Source organism: Crocodylus porosus, unplaced genomic scaffold (assembly GCF_001723895.1).
Source record: "Crocodylus porosus isolate Cpor-Errol unplaced genomic scaffold, CroPor_comp1, whole genome shotgun sequence".
In the NCBI taxonomy this organism is placed as follows: domain Eukaryota; kingdom Metazoa; phylum Chordata; order Crocodylia; family Crocodylidae; genus Crocodylus; species Crocodylus porosus.
In genome coordinates this window covers 9,579,852-9,598,991 of record NW_017728927.1, presented here as the reverse complement: position 1 = coordinate 9,598,991, position 19,140 = coordinate 9,579,852, and the positions used below count along the sequence as shown (strand labels likewise).

Below are 19,140 nucleotides of genomic sequence, written 5' to 3'. Positions count from 1 at the left end.
CAAAATGCACTTCTGAATCCAGTACTGTCCTCACATCACACCCAAAGCACAGCAAGGCTGAGACCAAGCAGGCCGAGTGCAGACCCAGGGCCCAAACCAAGGTTCCCAGGGGCAAAATGGGCCTTTTTCAAGTCGGTGGCAAATGGAGATCATTGACCTCAATGAAGCCAGATCCCGTCCATGAGCTGTAGTGCTGTAAATGACACTAACAGGTCCGTGCTCCCCCCCAAGTTCTTAAGATAAGCATAACAGATCAAAGTCAGCCCCTGGCAGTCGCCCCAAAACAGCCTGGATTAAAAAGCCTGAAGAGTAATTAGCCTAAAGGCTAAAGGTTGGGCAGTATTTCAAATCCATGAGCCTAAGCATTCAGCAGTCTCTGAATTAAGGCAGAAAAAAGCCGTAGCCAGGCTAGAGACACTGATTAAGAGAAGTTCTGCAAGTGATGCTACAACAACGTAATCTCTATGGTATCTTTTGAACGCTGAAGCACTCCAATCCCCTCTCCATGCTCGAAGCAATCAGTTTGTTCCAGGAATGCCCACAGACTCCAGGGGGACCTGCGGAGACAAAGCCCTTCTGCAAAACAGCCCTGCATGTGTGTGGAAAAAGCCAATCAAGGAAAAACAGCCCCACTTTATCCTCCCATATTTCTTCCAACAAGAAAAAAGCTCGTAGCTAGAGTCCAAATCCTTCAGGACCACTTGGTTTTGGACAGACTCTAATACATGAGTGCTTGGAACCAGCCAACAGCAGCAGGTCAGGCTGACAGCAAGATAAAAGCTACCCTGGATCAGAAAATGAAATCTAAAAAACCAGCTGGAAATGGCAACCTGAAGGGGAAGATGACTCCCCGTACTCAGGATAGCTGGCTTTAGTCATCTTTCATCCTGTGCTACCAGTGTGCTCTCAGAACCTGTTGGCTATTAATCACAGCACATATTTTGTGGTCATGGAAATGCTACAGTAAGTTGCTTTGCAAATGCACAGCAAAGCTGTTGCTCTAGCAAAGCAGTTTCAGGCCATCATATACATAAAATCCCAATACAGAGGACATTTTTATGACTGGAGGAGCTACAAAGGAGGAAACCCGGCTTGGCAAAAATCGTTCCTCTGCCAATTTCTATCTTTAACATTTAAAGGGACAAGTACAGAGGCTCAGCGGGGGCTGCGGGATTCTTGGTCACAGAAGCACACAAGCTCCAACAGGAAAATGAAGGGGGATATCAACAAAGCCAAATGGGTACACCCAGGATGACCAGGTGGAGCTGCTGTCCAGACCTGGCACTTGTACTCCATGCTTGGGTGTGGAAATTTCTAACTGTTTCCAGCGAGGCTCTTAGCACTTCAACTCCCTGCAAATTCACAAGTAAGCCACAAAATGGTGGACAAGGCTTTCATCTCATCTGGTTTCCCCTTCCTACCCATCCTCTACGTCTTCCACAACAACCACAAATCCCTTGTGAGGTGGTAGGTGAGTGGAAATGGGCCCAAACTAACAGTTCCTTACCAGAGAAATGGGGGCTTCTCCTATCTCCAACTAAAGGGCTGTTAGCTCCGAACCGCGGGCAATGGATAGTAGATCCTTTGTCCCAGATCCTCACGCTGCTGAGTTCATGGCTGGACAGGAGGGCCCATCTCTTCTTACACAGGGCACCCACAGTTCTTGCATTACCAACTCAGGCAGAGCCATGGTATTATTTATTCCATGGCCAGATCCTACCAGGCCTTACTCACACAGAGCAGAAACCTCATGCCCTGAGAAGGCCTGTGGACAGGAATACCAAGGAGGAGGGCAGTGAAAGGTGACATAATCTGGCCCCTGGGTGAATGCCAAAGGGGCTACTTGCCTTGGATTCTACAGCAAGCACAAGCAGGAATCATGCTACATCTCTTCTTAGAGAAAACATGGATGTTGATGGAAAACAAACACCCTGATGGCTAAGAACTGCTGAAATCCAGGAACGAGTCCATACAGTTGACCTTCCATTACTCATTCACTGTACACAAGCCCCCTAATAGAAGTCCAAAATATAGTAAGCCTCCTTCTCCTATCTCTTCTAGTGCTTTGCTCCCTTTCTCTCCCAGTTGCATGCGGCTGTTGGTCTGCGGTTCTGCAGACAGGGATCACTTTGATTGTTTTGTATTAAACAGTCTCACTACTTATTATTCCCATTTCACAGCAGAAGGAACTGAGTCACCGGGCCTGAGAACCTTGTAAAGTGGAAATGGTATTTGTTGGCGTCCCAACAGATTCCCCACCACTCTACTTTCACCTTTTCACTTAGTATCCACAAATAACTCATGAAAGCCTGACACCGAAATAGGTTTCTTTACTAACTGATATTTTCCCCTCCTTTATGCACAGGCTGATGTGCTGCTGTCAAGGGGGTGGAGTGTGTGAGATTTATTTTAAAATCATTAGACAGAAACAATCCATCAAACAAATAGCCTGGGATTCCAGGCAAGCGTAGGACAAAGATAAAAAATGCCACGTGCATTCTGGGGTTGTTCAAACAGGATTGTTAGAGGTTATAGAGACAGTCTGACTTCAGTGGTGCTACAAACACATTATGCTGGTCAGATATGGAAGGCAGACCCTAAATGGAAAGTATCCCAGATTCTCTTAGCACTGGATGGGCAGTGCTGTACAAATGTTCACCTAGCTTGCAGCCCTGGTGTGCAAATGCAAAAAGCCTGAACATTATATACATACTAATTCAACATGCGCATGCTTGGTTATCTAAATGGTCAATGGCATTTACCATTACTATGACTGCACATGACGTTACAGTAATCACACTGGCATATTACATGCATGAACATCCAAGGCATTTATTTGTATGATTTGAGCACCTCACAGTCTTTACCAGTTTGAGCCTCAGAACCACCCTGCCTCCCTGGGTTGATATATCCCTCCCTTTCACAGATGGAGAAACCGAGGCGCAGAAAGACCAAGCGACATAGCTCAATTCCACCTACCAAGAATCAAGGTGACCCCACCCTGCTCAGACCCCTGAAAAACCACTGCCTCTGTAACATGCCTTCACCTGAGGCTCAAGACTAAGCCACAAAAAGCAACAAGGAGGAAAAGGATGCACCCACCTTTTATATCCGTGGGTTTTCCAGGGATTTGGGGCACTGAAATAGGACCTCACTTAGACACTAATGACTGGAGCAAGATCTGGCCCTGGATGACCTGCACAAGGGAAAGCAGGAAGCCTACAACAAAGCAGGGAATTGAACCCCAGTCTCCCAAGTCTCAGGTTAGGACTGACTGGAGCATCTTTCTTCTTGCTGACGTAGACCTTCACGGGCTTTCTGTTGGGGTGGGAGGGTTCACGTGAGAGAGACGTGCATGCAGACTGGGGTTTCCAACATATGGCCTGTGGAGCTGTTTTACCCAGGCTCCCATAAAAGGCCAGAAATTTAGGGGTGGGGTGAGCAGAGAGAGGATCTGCCACCAAATTCCTTGCTATGGAGCCCCAGCGGGCACGTGTGTCAATGGCAGGGTGGTGAGCGACAGCTGTGAACCCCCACACTGTTGGGCCCGGTCCCCCAAGGAACTCTGCAGCCCAGACCCAGCCTGGCGGTGCAGGTGAATTCAGCACACCAGAAGCAGACAATCCTTTAGCTAGAGAAGGTTACTGTGCCTTGCTGTCTTGGAGGTCTTAGGAGTACTTTCTAGAGGATCTTCTTGAAAGCAGCTACACAGAAGAGATATGGAACTGGTGTCTGGATGAGAGGCACTGCTCTACCTTAAGATGACAAAGCGCCGAACTGTGTCAGAGCAGACAGCAGGCCAAGTTACCTGACCCACTTTCAGAGGCCTGTTGTGTGCATCACAGTGATGCTTTCCTGCTGCAGCTCTAAATTTAGCTGTCAAACAGGTGCGCTGTTACACATACGCACAAAGAATGTTATACTCATGACAATCAAAATCCCGGGGTGTTTGTTACGAGTTAGTCAAGATGATAGATGTCACACACTCATAACAAGTGTTACAGCATCGTTTAAACATTCGCTGCCTCGGTGGGAAGCGCCACAAATCTTGGACGGTTTGCCTAGTCACTCAGATAAAAAAACCAGTCATTTCTATGGGAAAAATCTTCATCCCTGTCATAAGCAGTGTGAAATGAAGACAGTTACCGCTACCTGGGATGTAGCCCGATTAAAAATAATGTCCCACTTTCTCCCAGCACACACCAAAAAAATGGCAATTGCATTGGGCCTCCCACTGGGAGATACTGTCAAAACAGAAAGGGAAAGATGGAGCTGAGCCCCTGGCACCAGCCAAAAATTTCGCCTCTTCGTAAAAGGTCTCTGTCACTCTACGGGCTCACAAAGTACCTTTGTTCCTTTATGAGATTTAACATCCACTTTGTGAATAATCATCACAATTGTAGGCTGACTTCCAGAAGAGGATCTAAAAGCACTTGCCAAAAACTATGCAAGAGAAACACTAGAGCCGAGATCCCTAAAAGAGCCCCAGGGGTTTCCATTGTTACCAAGAGAGCAGAAGGCATCATGAGAGCATCTAGTTTGACGTCAGGCATTGCCGTTCCACCTAGTTGCCCTGTACTGATCCCAGTAATATTTGCCAAGAGCAGGGACTGGCAACTTTTTAGGAGCAGAGGGCCGAAATAAGGAAGCTTGGTCCAAGGCCAGCTACCGCTTGCAACCTAACTGTTCCTCACTCTGTTTTTCTCTTGATTAAGGAGCTCTTCAGCACCAAGTACTTTCCCTCCAGGGAGGTACTTATATGCTGTAATCAAGTCACCTCTCAATCTTCTTACTGATAAGCTAAGCAGATTGCGCTCTTCAAACCTCCCGCTGTGAGACATTAGCACCATCTTTCAACTCCAGTCCCCGTGGCTCTTTTCCACACCCTCCCTGATGTTTCCAGCTTCCTTTTATTAAGATGCACAGGCAAGAGCAAGGACAGGCAGCTTTCACCAATGTCACCTACACAGGTAAAGCTCCTCCCTGCTGCCCTGGCTCTACATCCAAGGACTGCACTTGTCCTTGTTGCTGCCGTGTGGTCCTGGTGCTGGGCTGTCTGTTCACTGTGACCTCCCACACCCTTCTCAAAGTCACTGCTTGCCAGGACGTGGTCCCCCAGTCTGTAAAAAGGTCTGAGCACCTTGTTCCCAGACACAATTGCTTTTGGCTGCGTTCACACATTTGGGTTGAAAAGGCCTAGATTGCTCCATCTAACTGCCTCGGCAGCACTATTACTGGCCACTCAGCCCATCTCTACGTCACCTGTGGTTTCGCTGGCAGGGATCTGACGTTTTCTTCCATATGACAGATGAGAATACTGCACAGTGTCAGGCCTAGCACCAATTCCTGTGGAAACTCGCCTGTGCAGTGACAGCTCTCATTGACGACTCCCTTCTGAGAACCATCAGCTTGCTGGGTCTTAAAGCGCGTTACACGTGCTTCGCTGATGCTGTATACGGCTAATGTCAGAATTGGCTGCCCCTAGAGTACTAAGTCAGCCCCCTTGCAAAACCTATTACATCTGTGGTTGCCTTTATTGCCCAAGCTTGCAATCTCATCAGCGAAGGAAATCATGTTTGACGAGGCCTGTGTTCCATCAAACCTGGCTGACTAGAACCGCACCACATTTCAAGCTTTTAATATCCAAATACTGGCTCTTCCATTACTATGCCTGCGAACAATTATTTTTGTTACCTCTAAAAAGAATCTTGCCCGTATCTCTCAACTCCCAGCCCCATGTTCTCACCACTAGATGTGGCCAACATCTCCTTATAAAAATCCAGGAGGAACTCGGGCTAGGCCTGAGGACGAAACTTGGCAAATGCTACAGAGCAAGCATTAGCACCCTAGCCTTTTGACCTTGGACACTGACTCAGTTTGGAATCACAGTACATAGCAGATCATTTCATAATAGCCAGCAACAGGAAATAAACTAGAGGTAAGAGATGAAGAGAAAGAAAAACCCTGTGTGAAAACAGGGATGCTCATCAGGATCTGGGGGAACATCTGTTCACCAGAGTGCCCCAAGGGATGACAAGATCGAATGGTCACAACCTCTGCAGCGACCAATTCAGGCTGGACATAAGAAAGAACTTCTTCACTGTCCGAGCCCCCAAGGTTTGGAACAGACTGCCGCCAGAGGCAGTTCAAGGACCCACTTTGAATGCCTTTGAGACACATTTGGATGCTTATCTTGCTGGGATCCTAAGATCCCTGCTGACTTCCTGCCCCTGGGGCAGGGGGCTGGAATCGATGGTCCTCTGGGGTCCCTTCCAGCCCAAATGTCTATGAAATATCCAAGCTTATTTCAATAGCACAACTCTGTGACCACCTAATGGGCATATGTTTTAATTGGGATGGCAGAACAAGGAGGAGTAGCTGTGGATGGAGGGTAGTCATGATGGGCCAAATTCATCCTTGGTGCATCTTCCGTGTCCTCAGTAGAGGTACACCAAGCCAAGATAGGTCCCCTTGGGCTCTACAGCATATGCTACAAAAGGTTGTCTCTCTCCTGTGTCTTTCTTGCCTCATTTTCAAATGCATCTAGTTCCAAAGAAACCTGTCTTGTGTTTGCACAGCTGGTCGCTTGCAGGAATGAATGCATATCACACACAACTGGGCTCTAGCGCTGAAAGAAAGTGGCTAGCTGCCACCTGGCTGCTGTCACGAAAGCACATGCTGCCCACAGGGCTTGAAATGTTGAAGGACTAGGGATTGAGCCTGAAGATAAAACCTGGCTCCGATGGAGTGAATAAAACAGGGATTTCGTCCCAAGTCTTCCCTTCAATGCCCTGTGCAACAAGGGTGGAAAGCCCAAGCCAACGCCTGCAAGACATTACACAGGAAGAAGTTCAGTGGGGCAGGCAAATTAGCTCACTGGTACCTCCAGTCCTCAGGCAACCTGTCTCCCCCATAGCCAGCATTTCAACACAACTGGAGAGGGTTGGCCAACATTTCTCGTTACTTATTGCATGCAGACAGCACACGCTTGGCAATGCACAAAGAAACAACATCCTTGCAAGAAGAGCCTTACAAGCTAGGCCAAACACAGACTAAATAATCCAGACACTAGCTGCAGGGGCACAAATCAGAGAGACCAGGAGAGAGAAACTGGGTAAGGGAAGCCTCAGAGGCCTGCAGGTGGGTCATGGCATGAGGAGGGAGACTGGCAGCATGGAAAAAGCCAGACAAGACTGGCTGGGAGGATTCAAAGAATGGGCCTGGAAAGAGCACAGAAGGAGGCTGTCTTATAAAGGGAACTTGCTTTTTTTCAGTCTTGCTGGTTTATATAAAGAGAAACCCAGAAATAGAGCTGCTGGGCATCAGCACTGCACACATTTAGTCCAGCCCCAGTAAAACCTCCAGGACCCCTGGCTGTACTTCCTAGGCAGAGCTTCTGTGCACTGGAGTTTCAGGCTGGAATCTGCAAAGGAGCCCAAAACCCCACTGAAAGGAACAGGAGCTGGTTGCTTTCAACAGAGAGTTTTCACAGAGGCCTCAGTGTTCAGTTACTAGAGGTGGATGTACTATAGAAAACATGCAGGTAAATCACGCTTCCACAGTCCAGGCTGCAATCAAATGCAGGAGCTTTTGTGACTGGACAGAAGTGCTCCAAAATAAGTAAAGAGAACATCTCAGCCCCGTCTCCCGGCTCCACTGAGGAAGCAGCACATCTTCACAGGATGCATCCCAGAGCTGCATTCGCAGCAGGAGAAGCACATGACCTGCTGGCCAGCGGTAGACGGCAGCAGCCCATCCTGGAGAAACACCCAATTCTCTCACCCTACCCCAGGACCCCAGATGAACACAACTCCATCTGGCTCCTCTTCACAAGATCCATGCACAGGTGATCAGACACAGGGACCCTCCACGTTTTGCTTGCAGTGCCACCTCCTGGGGAAGGCAAAGCTGTTCAAGAAAGCACTGCAGTTTCTCTGCCGTGGCCAAGTTCTCACTACACAAAAGCAATAGCAGGTTTTTTTGCTACCCCTCAATACACAAGGATGCCAACAGTCAGAAATCCAAGGCCTTCTGAATGCTAACCAACATCCTCAAGAAAGGGCTGTTATTCTTTTCCTTTTATGCAGGTTTTTCTCATTTCCCAGAAGACCAGATTCTGATTTTTTTCTTTGCTATTGATGCCAGGTAAAGGATCCAAGGTAAAATGCCCCTGTTGCAGCCAATTTAGAACTCCAAATGCCAGTGTCATGAGTCACAGCAACACTTGGAGAGAAAAAATGAACAAAGTCTGTGCAAGAATTTCAAAAGAAGCTAGAGATTTTAAGCATGTTATTTTTTTTGGAAGCCAAACCCAAGTTACTTTAAAAAGAGGCCTGATTTTTTTTGGGGGAAAAAAAATGCTGAGCACCCTCCAGGCCCCTTTAAAGATCTCTGCATGGGTTAAAAAAAAAAAAAAAAAAAAAAAACCACTAAATCAGGAGCAAAATATTCTACTTTTGAGGCCAATTTGCCTCCCAGAGACAGCTTGACAGCAATGGAATTAGGTCACTTTGCAGCCTTTTGAGACTTTGCCTCTGGAGGGCAAAAAGAGCAATCGTGTGGTTCAAGGCTTGTAGTCAGCTGCCTGGGTTCACTGCTCTGAAGTCTGGCCATGCGAGACTTATGAAACAGGGAGAGCAATAATTCTTGCCTACCTCATCAGGGTGTCATGAAGCTTACATCCTCTAATGCCGGTAAAGCACTTTGTGATCAGAGGATGGATTGCGCTGTCAGAGCTACGAGGCTGAAACGATCGGTAAGGACACAGTAGCTCAGTACATATATCCTGGCCAGCATCCCTGAATACTCACTGAGGCCCAAAGCAGAAATCAGCTGCTCTCTGCCAGGCTGCAGGGCATGGTGGAGAGCACGCTGGCACGGCTGAGCCTTTCGCTGACTGTGTTTACTTCTTGTATTCACACAATTGGGATTGTCAACACACCCCTGGCAGACACAGCAGGCATTTTATCTGAACCAGCTCTTCATGAAGGGCCCCTACATTTTAGGTTCTAATATTATGGTGATAGCACAGCAGAAAGCCCTGAATAATGTCTCTCATTTCCTTTTCCTGACTCCTACTGTCTCCACAATTCGCAGCCTCTCCAGAGCCTTCTCCAGCTCTTCTTCCACATGGACGACCCCTCACTCCTCGTGTGCTGGGCTACAGAAACAGCTCTGCTTCAGAAGCCTTCCAAGAATGACATGCGCCATCCCCAAACTCCCCGAGCTGTGCCGTGTGGGGCCTCTCCTCATGCGAGTCAGCCCAGTGAAGTTAATGCACGTTTTTTAAAGGACAGAAGAACAGGCGCTTAATATTATGAATGACCCAGGACCAAGACTGCCTCTTCTTTCTACAGCATAGAGCTGTACACACTGCCAGCGCTCCGTAAGTAAGAGGCTAGGTCATGTATTCCCAGGCTGCCTGGCTGCACTGCAAGCCAGCACCTCAAGGCATGGAACTAGCCTGCTCCTATAGACAGGCCCTGCAAACTTTCCTCAGTACATTTCCCTTGGAAGCAGCCCTTTTCACTGTAATTTGGCTGGGAACATGAGGTAAGGCAATGCAATCACAACTACCAGAGCAGCAGCAAGCAGAGAAAGGTGCTTGCTCGAGTCCTGCAGCATTCAGCAGAGTTGATTTTGTTTAATCAGTTCAAACCCCAGGAATTCTGTTCTTTTGACTTGCAGGTGCAAAGTCAGTGCAGCTGCTCTGATTCCCTAGGAAGTTGGACTGGAAGTGATTTGGGGAAGTTACCTAGCCCAGTGAGCACCAACTTTTGGGCAGGTGGGCACAGATTAGCTCAGCACCCTCCCCTAGCGCAGGCTGGCCACCACTTTGCTCCAAGGCAGGATCAGCTCTACCCAAACCATTCCTGACAAGGGTTCGTCCAACCTGTTCTTAAATCCTCCCATGACAGATTCCACACCGCGCCTCGGGGATCTCCCCCTGCTCCACTGGCTTCAAAGTGGAAAAGTCTGTCCCAGCATCTGACAGAAATCTCCCCTGCCGCAATTCATGGCCATGGCTCCTTGTGCTTTCCCCAGCTGACGAGCAGAATAGTTCACAACCTTCCTCTTGGCAGTAACCTCTGACATATTTGAAGACTCTTATCGCACCTCCCCTCAATCTTTTCTTCTCTAGACAAAACAAGCACAGTTCTTTCAATCTTTCCTCATTAATCATATTTCTGAGCGCTTCTCTGGCCTTCTGCTGCATTCTTGCCAGTGGGTCCACATTAGTTTTTGAAGGGTGGTGCCCAAACCTGGACAGAGGCCTTCAAGCCAGGGCCTTACCAGTGCTGCATAGAATGAAAAGATTGTTTTACAAAGCAACCTTTTCACAAATGGACTTTGAAACCCAGGGGAACCACAGCATCCCTTACCTCCCCTGTGCAAGATGAAGTTTCTTTTCTACCTGGAGAACTTTTACAGTCTTTGAACTCTCCTCTGCCTGAAGAAGGGTGTTTGAACCCGAAAGCTTGAAAAAAAAACATTTTTTTGCTACTATTCAGTTGGTCTAATAAAAGATATCACCTCTAGCACAAGAGTTTTGTCTGCTTCTGCTTTTTAGATCAACACAGCTATAAGCTATATCCCTGAATGACTGCTTCATGTATCTTACACCAAACAGTCTTGTTTGTATGCCCCACTATGATGTTTGCTTTCTTCATGGTAGTGTGACATGGTTGACTCATGTTCAGTTTGCCATTCACTAGACTCCCCAGAACTTTGTCTGCAGAACTGCTCCCTAGCCAGTGCCCTAGCCAGGCACTCTCTATTTTGTATCTGTGTGGTTAATTCTGCCTACTTAAGCACAGTAATTTGCACTTGTCTTTATTGAGCCACAACCTATTTATTTCTGACCATTTCTCTAATTTGTCAAGACTGTTTTCAATTCTAGTCCTATCCCCCAAAGTGTTGGCTGAACCTACCAGTTTGAGATCAGCTGAAAATGTTAACAAGTGGATTCCGTTCTTTGAACCAAATCATTAATGAAAACACAGAACAGCAGTGAACCCAAGAGAGAGCCCTGAGGAACCCCAGTTGTAACATCCTTCCAGCTTCAAACTGAGCCGTCAATAACTCAACTGGTAGGAAAACAGCAACCTCATCTCAGCTGTATTTCCCTAGCTTGCTTATGAGAACACTATGTGATATCATGTCAAAAGCCTTACTAAAGTCCAGATGTATCACACCAATACTTTTCTATCCTCTTATACTATCATAGAAGAAAATGAGTTTGGTTTGACATGACTTGTACTTGAGAAATCCACGTGGGAGGCAATTTATCATTCTGTTATCTTCTGTGTGTTTACAAACAGATTGCTTCATTCAGTTCCAGTATATTTCCAGGAACTGCAGTTAGGCTGACCCATCTATAATTCTCCAGGTCTCTCTTTTCTCCCCTTTTCAAAAATAGGCAGTGTGTTTTCCCCCCTCTGCTCTTTTGAAACTTCACCAATCCTTCATGAATTCTCACAGACAACAGCTAAGGGCCCTGTGATTGCTTTAGCCCATTCCCTAAGCACTCTATGGTGAATTTCACCAGGCCTAGCTCATTTGAAAACTGTAAGTAGTCTCTAACCCATTCCTTTTTAATTCTAGCCTGAGTTCTTACCCCCTTATTGCTGAGGCTAATTATGTTATTAGCCATCTGATCACAGTTAACCTTTTCATGAAGACTGAAGCAAAAAAGGCATTAAACTCTTCAGCCTTCTCAGTTATGATTAGCTTTTCCTCCCCTTTGAGGAACAGAGCAATTCTTTTCATGGACACTCTCATACTAGAAATGTACTTAAAAATGATGTTTTTGTTACCTATGTCCCTTATAGTTGTACATCATTTTGGATCCTGGCCTTTCTGACTGTGATCCTACATGCTGGTACTATGTTTTTTTCCTCCTCTTTAGTAATCTGATGTAGAAAAGGTGGAAAATATTGATTCCCTCCTGAGTTTCAGGTCATTGAAAGGCTCATGATTTAGCCAAGTTGCTCCTAAATTGATCAGTTACTTCTGATCTTCCCTTCACAGTTGCACAAGGAGGGTAACCACATGACCCAGTTTGGCTGGGACAGTCCCAGATTTTGGAGGCCAGTCCCAGCCAGCTGGTGAAATTTTAAACATGAGCCCTAGGTGCGGGGCATAATCTAAAGGGGAGGCGGAGTGGCACGAGCTGTGAAATAAGAAGCCCTAGTAGACAGCAAAACTGCCTTAAAACAGGTTAGCTTAACATTAAAAAAGGGAGATAATCATTAACACCTGTGAAGTACAAACTAATGGGTCACTGACTCCCTTAGTTACCTGAACAGTAATACCAGAGCTGCACCACACCACCTCAACCCTGCCTCTACCCTGCTGACTAGGGGGGAGCAGAGGGGGACAGTGTTCCAGATTTCACATTGTCCCATATAGTCACCCTAGGCATAACCTGTGTTTATGACCTTAGTATTATTGGTTTAAGAAACTGCCATTTGTCCAGAATGTCTCTGTCCTTTGGACTTGCTTCCCTTGGGACCTTCCCTACTAATTCTCCAAGCTTACCTGAGTGCTACCATCTTTGTTCAGCTGTTATCCTTCCTTCCCTTCCTAAGAATCATGAGCTCCATCACTGCCATTTGAGCGGTCTTCTCCCGTAACACTCTCAACCAGTTCTTCCCCAACTGGCTGGAATTACACCTACTTCTCTTTGATTGCCTTCTCCACCATCTGCATCAAAAAGTTGTCCCCAGCACCTCCCAGGGACTGTTTGAGCCCCATTATGTTACTTTTCCAAAAAAATGTCTGGTTAAAGTCCCCAACTACAGCCAAGTCCTGAGTATAGGATAATTCTGCTAATTACTGAAGAAAAGTCTCATTCACCTTCCTTGTTTGCTGATCTACAGTTGACCCCTGCCACGACTGCACCCTCAGTTCTCTCTCCTTTTAACTTTATCCAGAGCTTTTCAACAGGGTTCCCATTACATCCTGGACCTCCCAGCCCAAGCATACAGTGGAATTTGGGTTGTTCACAGTCAGGATCCTCAACCCCCTCTGAAGATGAGGGTTTGTGAACTAGCCAGGGGAGAATATAAAGCTACGGCAAACAGCTCCACAGGACCAGAGAGGTGTTCCAGCTGATTCCTGCCATTTTTATTTTACACTTCTCCAATTAGCTGTGATAATGATGTTCCTGCTGATTAAGCAGCAGAACACTTTAAGGTAAAAGCAACCACAGTTGGCTCAGTGACTCATCCTTAAATGGCAACTCACTGCAAACAAGTAGGTTGTGATCCACTTGGATGTGAAGAAGCTGGGTTCCACTGTACATCCTTGATGTATACAACATCCTGGCCTCCCATCCCTTGCCCCAAAGTCCTCCTGGATGTGCTATGCCCTTCTCAATCACTATTCCAGTCACTTCAATGATCCCACCAAGTCTCTGTGACATCGCAGAGTTATGCTCTGCATTCACATTGGGGTGACACATGGCACAATTTGGGAGATGCTTAAAAAAAGAACACATTAATGAGAACAGTGCAAAAAGCAGGCTCAGCAGTTATGTTTCTTCTGCCTCTTGGCATCCTGTGGAGAAGAGCCACACACAATCACCAAAGTACAGCCCTCCGCAGACCCAGATGGGCAGACAAGGAAGACCTAGCCTTGTGAGGGGAGGTGGGGTACATGCCATCACTATGTTCCAGTGAGAGTACAAGCACTGCGGACACCCAGGCACCAGTGAGAACAGCCGACTCCATGCTGGTAGGGGGACACATCTCAAGCCAAGCCCCCTCAGTCATAAGGTTAACAGAGGCAGGAGGGGTTTCAGGGTGATTCTTGTTGTCCTAAGGAGGCCCTCGGCTATGCAGCTCTTTGCAGGTCTCCCTGCTACTACTTGGCAAGGGTGCATTGGAAGCTGACACAGGCCAGAGAGGGACAACCGAGGCTGCACGTGCCTGGCAAGCACCCACCTCACTTGCTTCCTAATTTTGCTTGTTCACACAACTCCGCACATCCACCCTGGACAGGATAAGCCCTGCAAGAGGAAGCGCTCAGCTTGCCTCAGTGGTTGCATCCCAAAGCCCCCCCGAAACCCAAATGCAAACTGAGAGGAGAAAGAGCATGATGTGTCCTCTGAGCTTGTACAGGGAAAGAGACACACCACCTGTCAGGTGAGCTCCTTAGAGGCAGAGCAGCTGCTCAGAACCAGGCCAGACACCATTGCCGCCTGAGCAGGCATCAAGCCTAAAAATAATTCACATAGCAAAAGGTCTCTGGGATGGGAGATGCAGAGCTTACCACGTTCCAGAAGAGCGGGTTAAAAAAAATGCACAGGACAGCAGTGGCAAAGGTGCAGTCGGTCACTTTGACGTAGCCAAGGAGCCAGGTCATGGCGGAAGTCTCAATCTGCAAGGAAGGTCACACAAAGTTAGCGGGACGTGCGCCTGCCTCGACGTCACTAGCCAGCACCTAGAGGACTGAACACAGCACAGGTCATTAAGTGTTCAGCAAGAGGCTACACCAGATTTGGTGATGTTACTGCAGTATCATCACTCTGTGCACAACCCTTCAACCCTAACAGCAGCAGTTCAGGGTCTGCTGGGTGCTCACAGCCAAAGCAAAGCTAACCAGGGCCAACTCCTGGATCAGATATCTCCTATGAGCGTTCTTATGCTGTGGGACACGCACAAGTCAGGAGGAGGAACCTCAGGTTCAGGATCCACAGGGGGTACAGTGCTGTGCTCAACTTCTGGATGAAACTACATTGAAGGTCAAAGAAGCCAATGCTCTGCTGGAATCTAACTCAAGATTTCACACTGTGCAAAACTAGCCCTTCTCCAGGCCATCAGCCAGATACAAGATGATTCTTCACCTCCTATCCTAAACTGCCAAATAGCTCTCACATTTACCTCCAAATGGCTGCACTGCAGTGGCAGGTGAATCCTTTAGCTGCCCCAGAAAGCTGCTGTGAGAGATTGTGAAGCATCCCACAGCTTTTAGGATATAAAGTACAAAGTATTACCCCAGCTGCCTCCAGGCTGGTCACGCATTCCCTGATTCTGAAGTGCTGAGTGCTTCCATATCATCAGCTTAACTTGGGAAGCTCAGACCTTCTAGAGACCTAGGATTTAACCTGTTCCAGCCTGCAGATTCCTATCAGCCATGACAAAGGAGCAGAGTATAGCAGGGTGCTATTCAGGTAGGTACCACAATACTGGGGAAGCTGGGGAAATCCACATCTGTTTCAGAGGCAAATAATAATAATGGTGTTTCAGCTCACACTTAGAGGGCAAGGATCAGGGTATAGCTAACAGCACTGTACCAGGACCCCAGCTCTGTCCCTATACAACCTGGATGTCACACACCAAAGCACCCCTCAGGTTTTCCTTCTGTAAAGTGAGAACAATACTAATGTAACGCCCCAGGGTACTGGAAAGGGAAATTCACTCCTGTTTGTAAGTAGAGCTAATCAGAATAAATGTTAACATACTTTGTTTGTTTGAACCATGCCCATCCCAAACAGCAGCCTCTCTTCAGGGACAGAAACTTTTCATTGCAAATTATCAACATCATAAGCATTTTCTGTAAAAATAGCCAGGCTGCCACCCCTTCCCCTCCACAAAACAGGTATCGAGTGCATAGGAAGTTGCAAAAACTGTGTTGGAAAAAACAACATTCCACTCCCATTTGGATCAAATGAAAATGTTTTTGAACCTATACCCCCCTCGAAATGTCAGAGGCTTCTGCTTTTCAAGTGGCCGCATTTGGAATATTTCAGAGACGGTGATGCTGGGAGGAGACCAATCTGAATTTAAAACCCAGGAGTTTGGGTTGGGGTCAGTTCCTAAAGCAACCTGAAATGATCCTGGCACAGGGATGATACTGATATCTCAATGTGAGGGAGTAATGAGGCTTCTTGCCTAAAGAGCACATTGGGCATTAGCGTGAAATCAGCTCATCTCACATGCCCGGAAAAAAGGGAATCTGAGCTCCCAGCCTCCTCGTGGGCCCTCGGAAATCATGGGCCGTGCATAGCAATTTGTGAAGAAATGAGCCGTTAAATCAGAGGCTGTTTATTTACAGCGAAACCCCCGTCCTGAGATGCAAAAGCGCTACCTCGAACAGCATTGGGAATCTGTTCCCTTGCTGTGCTTCTACAATTCTGGCTGCTCTCCTGCAGTTCTGGCTGTAAAGCTCCCGCTGTGAGCTGCCACATAGGGTGTTTTTCCTAGAAGAGAAGGCAAAACACCTCATGGCCACAGCAAAAGCCAGGGGGAGGTCACAGGGGCTCACTCATGAAAAGCATTTACAAATGCTTGGCACTGGGAAGGAGCTCCGAGAACAGCACACACGTGGCCTGACTCTGACAGAGCTCCCACAGCAAGGTAGGATCCATGCTGGATCCCAAGAGGGCCCCAATCCCCCAGTCCCTCGCTCTCCAATCCAACCACACACCCTGCTTCCCCTTGCCTTGGCTCATTGTTCACGTCCTCCACCTGCTAAGTCCATTCACCCTCCAGGCCCCCACCTTGCACAAAGGTTATAGCTACAGCCATCGTCCCCCATCTTCCAATCCCTGGCACTAACTCTTACTTCCATCCAACTGCCCTAGACCTCCATTCGCATTACTCTTCCAAGAACCTGCCAAACCTTCTCCAAAGTGCCCATTACTGAGTCCCCCCTTCACCCGAAGACAAGCATTATCAGTTGCAAACAACACACTAAGTATCCAGCATACAACATGTCCAGACTGCCTGGCCTGTGTCTAATGTGTGTGTTGTGTAGCAAGGTATGTTTCTGCTTTTTTCCAGCGCAGAACACACTGTCAGCAGTTGAGGAACAAAAGCCCCTCTTGCCAACCTACCCATTCATTGGTGGAAGCCCCATTAAACGCGGCGCGGACTTTCTTTTCTCCTTCTGAACCACCACGGTCTCAGTCACAGGCACACAGCAGATTGGGCTGTGATCAGTTGTGCTTTTATGGGCAAGAGGGGAGCCTTTCAGGACAATCTGTCTATCCAAGGGGCTCAGGATGTCATGTAATTAAATGTAGCGCAGCACACTCAAACCTTGGCTCCCCATCAGTCATTATGTAACCACAGATGTACAAGACGACAACTCATTGCAGCAAAACAGCTGTTTACTTGCTGCCAAGAGCCAGCACAAGAAACCAGCCAGGGGTGGAGAGACAAAGGGAGAGAAAAGCTATATTGGCACATACTATAGTAGGGCTCAAAGGCATGGGGAGCTGACCTTTGATGTGCCAGGCACTGGTGAAACAAGGTGAGGTTCTGCAATCAACTGCCCAGTGGGCAAAGGTACCTGCAGTGCTACAGACCACAAGGCCGCCCACAGGCAACCCACTGTAAGATGCAGGGCTCCGGAAATAGGCATCGTCCCGGCCTCTGATAAACGTACTAAAAAGACCAAGGGAAGAGGGAGAGGGTCACATCTTTTGACAAGGGGCTGTTACAAATAATGGACTATTCCCTGCAACAATGCCCCAGCCTTGTCACTTCATGCTGGCATCAAGGTTGGTACCCAGCATGCTTCCAGGCTCTAGAAAACAAGGTCAATTAAATGGAAAGGATTTGTAAGTGCCTGAGTGGGGTAGACTCTCCAAGGGGAAAATTTCATGGACGTTATAGATTACACAGACATTAGGGGCTTGAAGGGACCTCGCAAGATGATTGAGTCCAGCCCAGAATGGTTCTGATGGTGCTCCCAAGGGGCTGGGTTGCTCCTATATAAAACAGGAGCATCCAAGATGCATGCAGCGGGCCAAACCAAACCTACCAAAATAACTTCTTTGCACCAGGATTTAATCTGCCCTAAGATGACCAGGTAAATACTGGAACTGGAGCTCTAAAAGGTCACAAAAATAAAAGCAGGAATCTCAGGCCACTCGTCATACAGCCAAGGAAAATATCCCTGCTACTCACACATGCTGTCCATGGAGGGAGATGAACCAGATAAAGCCTAGAGATTTCTTCCAACCCAAATATTGATGAAAGCAGATGTACTGTGCCGGTACACGTGGAGTTTGGCTTTTATGATTCTGTTCCTCCCTACAACCGGCTAGTTTACAGCTTGCTTCTCTTCTGCAGCAATTAGGGGTTCACCCCTGCAAGGCACGGAGAGTCCTCGATACCCAGAGCACGCCGCAGCTCCCAGGCACGACAAGGCCTTTGAGCAGCTAAGAAAACAGGCTTCTCCCCTCGCCTTCCCCCCACACCCTGTGATCCCCATAATGAGCAAAGCAGCCTGATTTTTTTTCTAGTCAACACAAGACACCAGCATCTGCCAAAACGTGACGGGATTATTTTGGGAGAGGAATGCTCTGATCCTGCTGAACCACTGACAGCTGGCATACGCAGGCGACAGCGATGCCAGCTGCCCCCCATCCACAAGCGCAGCGAGTCAAGGCGCATTATTTTCAAGCTCTGCAAAGAAAAATAAAAATCTTCTCAGAGGTGCAATATTGGGCTTGGCAACGAGCGGCTGGGAGGGCAGCACAACCCCGAAATGGCCACCGAGGCCCGATCGGAGGCTCCCTCCAGCACCCCTGGGCCCCGCGTTTGCTTTGCGAGGGGCTAGAGCGGCTCTGCAGGGAGGGCAGAGCGGGGCGGGGGCCTTGTCCGGGGGCAAGTCGGACGCTGCGGCGCGGGGCAGCTTCGCAGGCGCGGGAGGGCGGGAATCGCCCGATTTACCTACCTGTGCCTCCCTGGTGAAGCACGGCCTGACGTGCACGCACACGTGTGTGAAGTGCTACACCCCCAGAAACCGGTGTGTGCCTTGAATGTGGGGTGGGGGCTGGCTCGTGCCTTGCACATGGGGGAGCCCCGCCTCACGCCTGGCACGCTGGGGGGCTGCCTCACACCTTGGACACAGGGAACGCTGCCTCACGCCTTGCACCCTGAGGAGCTCTGCCTCACACCTTGCGCACGGGGGGATGCCTCACACCGTGCACACTAGAGAGCTCTGCCTTGCACACGAGGGGGGGCTGCCTCACCTCCCACACGGGGGGATGCTTCACACCTTGCACACCGGGGAGCCCTGCCTCACACCACGCACACGGGAGGCCCGTCCCACCCCCGGTACCTGGCCGTAGTCCACATTGCCGAGGCCTCCGCAACAGTCCAGGGCCGCGGCCCCCGCCCGGCG

The 19,140-nt window shown here is 48.4% G+C and overlaps 1 protein-coding gene across 4 annotated transcripts in view; it reads right to left on the bottom strand.

Moving 5' to 3' along the window:
* PEMT (phosphatidylethanolamine N-methyltransferase) overlaps window positions 1-19,140 on the bottom strand; it is an 82,349-nt gene that overhangs the window by 63,029 nt on the left and 180 nt on the right. For 2 of the 4 annotated variants that reach the window (XM_019541953.1, XM_019541956.1), the window contains exons 1-2: window positions 19,078-19,134; window positions 14,275-14,382 (exon numbers count right to left, since the gene is read on the bottom strand). In XM_019541953.1, the coding sequence (XP_019397498.1) occupies window positions 14,275-14,367 (93 nt within the window). In that variant the 5' untranslated portion in view covers window positions 14,368-14,382; window positions 19,078-19,134. Of the gene's footprint in view, window positions 1-14,274; window positions 14,383-18,686; window positions 18,711-19,077; window positions 19,135-19,140 lie in introns of those variants that run through there. The other 2 variants (XM_019541955.1, XM_019541954.1) reach the window with 2 other exon arrangements.